The sequence below is a fragment of the Nasonia vitripennis genome, chromosome 4 (assembly GCF_009193385.2).
Source record: "Nasonia vitripennis strain AsymCx chromosome 4, Nvit_psr_1.1, whole genome shotgun sequence".
Lineage (NCBI taxonomy): Eukaryota > Metazoa > Arthropoda > Insecta > Hymenoptera > Pteromalidae > Nasonia > Nasonia vitripennis.
The window spans coordinates 21,985,092-21,994,149 of NC_045760.1; the positions used below are offsets into that span (position 1 = coordinate 21,985,092).

At 43.5% G+C, this 9,058-nt stretch overlaps 1 protein-coding gene across 2 annotated transcripts; it reads left to right on the top strand.

Annotated features, from left to right (window-relative positions):
* Positions 1–1,550: 1,550 nt before the first annotated feature.
* On the top strand, positions 1,551–7,897 carry LOC100113592 (mediator of RNA polymerase II transcription subunit 14). 2 transcript variants are annotated; one of them, XM_016987776.3, is made up of 3 exons: positions 1,551–1,849; positions 2,393–7,122; positions 7,258–7,897. In XM_016987776.3, exon 2 carries the CDS (start codon positions 2,441–2,443, stop codon positions 7,112–7,114), a length of 4,674 nt encoding a protein of 1,557 aa, XP_016843265.1. In that variant the 5' UTR covers positions 1,551–1,849; positions 2,393–2,440; the 3' UTR covers positions 7,115–7,122; positions 7,258–7,897. The 2 variants fall into 2 exon arrangements, with proteins under 2 accessions (XP_016843265.1, XP_003426298.1); XM_003426250.5 differs by having other exon boundaries at positions 1,552–1,849; positions 7,253–7,897.
* The last annotated feature ends 1,161 nt before the right edge of the window (positions 7,898–9,058 follow it).

Genomic DNA, 9,058 nt, shown 5'->3' on the forward strand with positions numbered 1-9,058 from the left:
AGCACGATTCACAAGCGTTAGCTTTATTTACAATTAATTTGAGGTTACGTGGTAACGCGAATTTAAATTGTGTACTGCTGTCTGCTCCTTCGACTTCGAGTCATGCGCAGAACCAATCGGACAGCCGGAACGCGGACTATGGAATGGACAAATTTATCGCCAAAATAAAATTAATTAATAACTAATTAATTACAGCAAATTTGGTGGTAACGCAATTATTTATAAAGACCGCAATTAAATTGGGAACGATTCATATTGGTTTCATATCTATAAATAATGGGTATCTCCTTACAAAACCGTATACCCATAGTTTTGACGACTCAAAAAGTTTTTGATTTTTTACAAAAAAAGAAAACCACCCGCAATTTTGTAACTTGCGGTTGTTAACGTTGTTATCGATTCCGCAATTACTGGTATTTTTTTTATTACGATATATGAAAGTTATTTTAGGACTTCACGGAGCTGCGGCGGCCATGTCGTCTGCGCACTCCCCTCCCCTGCCTCTACACCAAGCAAATTTCTTTTTCATTAATTATTTCGGAACTTTGCGCTCATCGGAATCGATTAAAAAATCGTTTCCAATGCAAAATTTAACGCTCTTTCTATTGATGCCAGCCATTTTCTCATAGGTCAAGCCGATCTCGAGATATGAGCAAAAATAACTTTCGCACGCTGTTTTCGCATAGAACCCCTCATTCTAGGAAGCTGCAAATTTCAGAATCGGCTTTTCCGACCCCGATTTACCAAATATCCAAAATGCAGCCACTTCTACCGCAGGGCGATTTCACAGCTAATTTTACTGGACTACACCGAGTCTCTGTAAAGTATACCAGGACCAAGCGGCCAACCTCTTAATTCTTACGCTACTAACTTCTAAACACTACTGCATCATACTTATCGTCTGCTATTTTCGCTATTGCAGTTTGGAAAATATAACCTCTTGTTAAATTTTTTGCTGGGTAGTAAGTAAATAGTTGAGCTTTATGAGTTAAATAAAAAAAATACAGTCTTTTGATCAAAAAGTGTAAGCAATGCGTCCAGATCTTCTTTTTTATTTTGAAGTAGGCTGGTATCTACTTTATTGTATGTCTTTAATAATTAGACGAAGAAAAGCAACAGTTTTCCGAAGGTAGTGGACTAAACCACATTTGAGAGAAAATATTCGACAAGCATATGTAGCTTATTCGACAATTTTTTTGTAATTTAAACTTGAATTTCATATTTTCATCTATTTTCACCTATTTTCATCATAAATATTCAATATACTATTTTCAAAAAATTTTAATTTTCAAAAGCATTTAGAGGTTGTCTGTCCACTTGGTTCTAGTACTTTACAGAGGCGTTCGGTGCGCGCAGAGCCCCAAGCGCGAGCCAAGAGCGCCAATGTAGAGTGTAGACACGCAGCCGTTGTGTGCACGGTAACTCTGCAACTTGTTCATGTCGTGACCGGGCTTCCGTAGCTGTGACACGAAGTCACGCGACTCGCGCATCGCGAGCGTCGTCGTTTAATCTATATAGTTTGTGGTCGTAGAAAAAAAGTACTATAGGATATAATATGCGGTAGACGTAGACGCCAGAGTGCCAGACGGTCGCGGTCGAGTATGGACGGGTGTCGGGCGGTGATGCATATTATTGTCATAAATAGTTTGGCTGCTTTATTGTGGTCCTTATAAATGTATAAAAAACAGTTCATTTATTATCCGCTACTAAGAAGTCTTTCGAAGCTTTCTTAACACAGTTATACAGGGCTGAATTGAACTTTTGCCATTATTCAGTAAAAAATGACCCGTAAATGTTTACAATCATTGTGGTTAACCGCAATATGATTTTGGTTTATAAAATTTAAAAGGTAATTATTTCCAAAATTACTATTTAAATAAAATAACGACATTATCTGTTCTATATTTTTGTGTACGTTTATGCAGTAGAGAACTAAGTGTTGATAAAACGATTATTAATGTATCGATTGAGTGTTTTTAAATATAATAAAATAAGACTTATTTATTTGATCAGGCTTCTCATTAGGCTATGTGAAATAGGTTATTATTGCAACGGCTTCATACATTCTAGGTTAGGTTGTATACTATAGCTTAAGCTTTTCTTTTATTTCTATAAGAACGTAGATGTATTAAATAAGTATTTTAAAATCTATTGTTGCACAATATCAAATATTATCTTCATTTTGTTTATTTTCATATCAATCTTCAAGTTTAGGAATTCTTGATTTTCAACAAGAATAAGTTGTAATGTAAAGTTTTGATTCCTACCTTTATTGTGTATTATGTTTTTTCTACAGTCTTTTTTCTTCATACATATCAAGAAATGTATGAAGATTATATTTATGATATTGCACATAACAGTATAATATTTTTGAAACAATTTTATTTTTCAGGTACTTGAAAATATTGACATTTCAAAGCTGCAACAATAAATCAAAGTCATGGCGCCAGTACCTTTGGAAGGACATCAAACGCCAGTAACCAACATGCCTCAAGAAGGGAATCGTGGGGGTTCTATTTCCCTAGGATTGCTTATCGACTTTATTATTCAAAGAACGTATCATGAGCTCACTGTGCTTGCTGAATTATTACCTCGGAAAACAGACATGGAGCGTAAAATTGAAATTTACAATTTTTCTGCGAGAACACGACAGTTGTTTGTACGCTTACTTGCCCTTGTAAAATGGGCTAGTAGCGCTACAAAAGTTGAAAAATCCGCTCATATAATGGCTTTTCTTGATAAGCATTCTTTACTATTTGTTGATACAGCTGACATATTAGCAAGAATGGCACGTGAAACATTAGTTCATGCTAGACTACCAAATTTCCATTTGCCAGCTGCTGTTGAAGTTTTAACTACAGGAAGTTATAATCGTCTTCCAGCTTGTATTCGAGAAAAAATAGTACCACCAGATCCAATAACTTTATCAGAAAAAAGAAGTACTTTGCAGAGACTAAATCAAGTCATTCAACATCGACTTGTAACAGGAAATCTTATGCCTCAAATGAAAGATCTTGAAATTGATGCTGGAAGAGTAACATTTAGAGTAGAGCAAGAATTTTCAGTTTCGTTAACTGTGATGGGCGATGGGCCAAATTTACCTTGGAGATTGCTAGATCTTGAAATTTTAGTTTCAGATAGAGAAACAGGTGATGGGAAGTCTTTAGTTCATCCATTACAGACACAGTATGTTCATCAGGTGGTTCAAGCTCGTTTATCAGAAAGTAGTGACCCTCTTGCAGAAGTCTACCACATTCTACATTACTTCTGCCAATCTTTGCAGCTAGAAGTGTTGTACTCCCAAACATTACGATTGATAAGAGATAGACTTGATGATCATATTCGCATAGATAAATATATATCTGGTGAATGTTTGACCATTTCTTATTGGAAAGAATTAACCAACAAAGATTCAGGATCTGAACTTGGATACAAATTAAGCGTTTTAGTAGATCAACATGATCCTGCAAAACCTTTAGCTATCGTTCATACCCCATCTTTAGCTAATAAAGAATGTGAAATTTCAGATCTGGCAATAAGATCAAATCAATTATCAATGGAATATTTATTGGTTCATACCATTTACATAAGAACAAGAAATCGATTAACAGATTTAAAACAAGAGTTACAAAGCATGTTTAAAGGTGTAGAATGTACATTAGCAGGTTCACCAGCCATTTTATCAGTTCCTATTCTACAGCCATGTTTGAGAGCTGAACTACTGTTGATCGCAGTTGACACTCACACTGGTATGTTGCAGTGTCATATACCGCAATACGACGCTCCATTAGTTCCAGATTTAACTGCAGCATTAAATGAAGATCACTTGAAGCTACCAGCGCTGATATCAGAATTAAGATTTTGGATTACCCAAAAAAGATGTGAAAAAACCTTGCAACATTTACCAGCAACACCCCATGAAAAATTACCACTTTTGTATCAACCAGATCATCCAATAACGTCAATCAGCAAGCATAGAATGTATGTGCAGTTTCATAGACATCCAACAGTTATTTTAATTGTGTCCTTTAAAGAAAATGAACTGCTGCCATGCGAGATTCAGTGTTCTTTTTATTTATGCGCTGTTAAAGCCAGTTCAACAGAGCAAGAGTCGCACGATGACAGTATTGAAACTAAAAGCCACAATATATACCTAAAATTAGAGAGCCTCATAGAATTTGACACCTTTGTTGTTACTCACGGTTCATTTACTAGCATAGACTGTGAAAGTAATGAGTCTGAAAGCAGTGGCATATCAGAGACAGGGGATAAAAGTAAAAAGCGGAGGAGTACAGGTCTCAGTGTAAGAACAGATACCAGTGGTTCAACCCAGAGTAAGAGAACAAAGTCTCCGGCATACTTCATCCCAGAACTAGCACATGTTGTTGCACTTTGCGATGAGCAGATACCATTTGTTATGCTTGCCCAGGAATTGACAAAACGAGAAATTGCCCATCAAGGATTGCAAATCGAAGCAAACGCCACTGCACTGGTACTGAAATTGGTTCAGCTTCCGGCCCCATCAACGAACTTGGCTACAAACAGCGCATGGAACGCTCTTCTCAAAAGACTGCTCAGTGTGGCAATTAGAGTTCAAGGAAAAGGCACTGGTAAGACGTGGCTGGCCGAATTTGTGTTTTATGGCAGTCCTTTGATAAGCAGCCATCCCAAGGAGCAAGGATTGCGCAGGCCTATTTACTTCCAGTATGAAATGGGCACTATAGACACAATACCCCAGATGGTGGACTCGCTGCTGAACGACTGGGCCCAGATTGTAAACCTCTACTCGCTGGTTCACGACCTCTCCGAATACTACAAAATGGAAAAGTCCAATCTGCGGAACATAGCAAATATCAAGTCTTACAACTACAGCAAGTTGATAATGTCCTACGGACCGTATAGACGATCATCCGTCACGGTACAATGGGACGCGAACGAGAAAACCTTCAAGCTGTTCTTTGGCAAAAGTCCCACAAGCACCGTCGAGAACGCGCACTCTCTGCTCAGGGAGCAGCTCGAGGCGAACCTCAACAGGGACAAGAACCTTATGCAGATAATACACATCCTCAACGAGACGCTCCAGCCTCTGACATCGATCAGCAAGCTGCCCATCATTCCGCAGCTCGGCCTCTACGAGAAACGCATCCAGATCCCAGTGCAGACGTTCATCGTGATGCCTCAGTGCATCAGCCTGGTGCGCATAGCCTACCAGAGCATGTACTGCCTGGAGCTGTGCTTCCGGGGCGACGGACTGGTAAGTCTGCGCGACGGCGCCTACAGCCGCTTCGACCACAGCAACGTCGTCGAGGGCTTCACGCCGATCCAGGGCCTGAGCACCTTTCTCTCACAGTACGTGGACAAGAATGCGATCTACCGGCGGAGGTCGCAGTCGGAGGACGACAACCCGCCGTCGCCCGTGACCGTCGACAGCGAGGGCAACAACGGAGGCGGCGGTCCCGGCGGAGGCGGTGGTCTCGGCGGCTTCCTGGCCCATCACCGGAGCGGTCCCCAGTCGCCGGCCCAGCAGCGCGAGGGCCTGCGCTTCCATCCGCCGCACACGCCGCCCTCCGGCAGCAATCCCAACACCCCGGCCAGTCCGCACACCGCAAACATCGGTAGCCAGGGCGGCCAGCACCAGAACTACGGCAACAGCCCCGGCATGTCGCTGAACCTCGCCTCGCCGCCGTCGCTGACGCCCAACACGCCGAACGTCCTGCCGCACCCGTCGCCCGGCTCCGGACTCGTGGCCAGCCCGCTGAACCAGATGCACGCGCCCAGCCCAGCGGGCCTCATGCCCACCTCGTCGCCGGGACCCTGCAGCAACGTCCAGCTCGGGCACTCGCCTGCCGGTTCATTCATGCAGACCGGCGGCCACGGCGTCGACGGCAGCCCATTCCCCTCGTCGCAAAGCATGGCCTCGCCGGCCGCCTCGAATTGGGTTGGCTCGCCTAGTATCTCACGGCCCTCGCCCGTCAGGCCTGGCCAGAGTCCCGGCCACGTGCCGCTCCACAGCCCCCAGCAGCCGCAGCAGCAGATGTCCGCGGAGCACGCGCGCATGGGCAATCACGTGTCTAGGGTGCTGCCTCAGCGCTCCTGGGCCGGCGCCATACCCACCATCCTCACCTACGACACTCTCGAGTTGCTGTGCAGCTGCTCGAAGCACCCGGCCGGCGTGCCCGGACCCGACATGTCGCCGCTCGAGCGCTTCCTCGGCTGCGTCTTCATGATCCGTCAGCTCAAGCGCTTGATACAGATGAACGAGCGGGAGAATCCTCTCAGCATCGTCAACAGTACCGAGTTCGGCGTGATCCACTTCAAGGTTGAGTCGCTGCAGTGCCGCGTCTCGCTCAATCCGCAGAACATGCAGTCGCTGCACATAAAGATTCAGCCGGTGCCCGAGTCTGGCAAGCCCTGGACCCTCGAGGACCTGCAAGCTCTGGAGAAGTTCTTCGACTCGCGGGTCGTCGCCGCGCCCTACAAGCCCAACAACCTGCAGTGCTTCATCAACATGCTCCTCATGCCGCACGCAGTTCTCAAGGACTTCATCCAGATCATGAAGCTCGAGCTGATACCGAGCCTAGTTCAGCAGCATCAGATGAAGTGGGCTCCCCAGTGGTGTCTTCGCGTGCCGCCCTCGGCCATGCCCATCATCCCCGTCGGCTACCCGGCCATCCTGCTCAAGAACACCAAGATCCTCTACTACCTGCACATCACAAGGCTGGGTGTGCAGTGTCGCGAGGAAGAGGAGCCGCCCTCGCTTATCCTGCCTCTGGTCTACGACACCCGGAACAATGTCACGCTGTTGGCCAACGAGAGAGACCCGGCCATGGCCGCTGTCTTGGTGCAGCTCAAGAGGTTCGCCGAATACGGCAGCAACTCGCCGGAGTGTACGCTCTTCTCGGCGGTGAGGAATTTGCTGATTAACCTGACGCTGCCCTCGGAGACAGTTATGTCCCAGCAGATGGCTCCGAATATGGCTGGAGCCCAGGTCGCCCCTGGTCAGCAGATCCCCAACGCTGGCATGCAGATGATGCCTGGTGCCCAGGGTCTATCTCAGGGACCATACCGCGCCCAGGGCATTCCGCCTATGAATATGATTGGTGGACCTCAGTGATACTAAAGGTAAAAAAAAAGATAAATAAAAATCGTAGATTATTTATTCGCTTCTGTGTCGTTGTGTCAAATTTTCAGTCACTACTGTGGTGTTCGTTTTTGCTGCCCATATAAATAATCATCTAATGTCTTATTGCAGTGTAGATATTCTTGTAACTATACTGATGCGCTTCACCTGCGGACCTGCAGACCTGCAGACAACACGCAGCCATCTCGAGTTAGGCATCAGCTAGTGAACTAACGTATGAAATTTCAACACCTGAAAAACAATGCGGCATTATCATCGGTTGGTGACGTGAAAAATAATTGCGAGAAACGGATAGAAGACCATTCATTAACTATGCTAAAATTAATCTTGCATAGATTGAACTTTGTCAGACTGTTTTTACCAGAGCAGTTATTGTACAATTCGTAATTTAGTCACTTTTGAAAAACACAAGAGGTTACGTTTAATGTAAATGTATTTTTATAGCTCTAAGTAAAAATTTCTATATAAAGATAAAATTTATAAATATTTTTTATTATTACGAATCTTGTGATAAGGATAAGATATCATGAAAGCCTTGCTATAAAATCATAATATAGATGTATAGCGTTTAATTTTACTTGATTAAAGTAAAGCTGGAATTAATTTAACATGTAGACTTATACTTAATTCATCTTTAGTTTTTCATCAAAGTAAATTATTGTTTGTTTTCTTCATACATAGGAAAACTTGTACATAAATCAAGACATATAAATGTATGTAAAACTAATTCATACGAAATACATTACTTTCTTAGAATTATGTCCAAAACATCTTTACTATTTCTATTAATTGGCTTAATTATGCGCTGAATTCGACCGTAAAACTGCAACGCGCGATTGCAAGATTATTAAAATAATGAAACATCAATGTAAATTAGACTGATTAACCATCCAGTAGCTTTTTTAACGAGAGCCACGCGGACGAGCCGCAAATACCAAATCACAGTTATGCAAGACTTAAACAAAATCATCTGCAAGAGTTTGGCACGCTCATTTTTCTCTCGAGGCAAAACCCTCGCGCGCCTCAACTCTGTAAGGCCAACAATTATGTACCTTGACAAGACGATGACACGCTCGCATATTCTTCTCGCGAAGAGAAGTAGGTGGAATCACGCCGGTGTAAAACGATGACAATGTCGCATGCAGTTGTGCACACATGCAACTCTCGCGTAAGAGTAATTTTCAGCCTAGTGAGCAGGACAATAGTTAATTGATCATTTATGCTCAGCAACTCCGACAGAGTGCAGAAAAGAACGTACTCGCTAATGTATTTTTTCCGGCCACATTCGATTATTTTATGAGACATCGTGTTGCAGTTGCGATCGGAATTCAGAAGCCATTGGAATCAATTAATAATTTTGAAGCAGCCGTTCATAAAATAATTCCAAGACGGATTATTTTGTTATTCTGTTATTCTTCATACTCGAGCGCGCTATGCACGCTGCGTTTGCTTATATGCACAAGCGTGCTTTAATTAACGTGTCTATTTGCTAGCCATCAGGCATTTTTAGCCGGCCGTCAGTCAACGTTTCCGACGAAGTCGCCACGTCACGAATTCACAAGAGGATCAGATCGTTGCGCCCGCGGGAAATTCGTGCTCATACCAACTTTTCCTATATACACCTACAGAACATGCATAGTCCACCTTTAGGATCAAGCAGAATTGATACTTGCGAGAGTCACTTTCTCCGCAGGGTCGTGTCAGCACGAGAGTTGGGTTCAGCTATTTTGCCGCAGGCCGAATTTGCGCTAGACTCAAGAAACACGGCGCCGGCAGATGCCGCGACGTAAACCTTTCTTTTCTTATCCCCTCGGCTGATTTTGCACCTATTTGCTCATCTTATCCTGAAAACCAATTATGTATGAATGCAGGAGGTTTCAATGGACCATTTAACTGTCGATTAGTCCTTTAACTTTT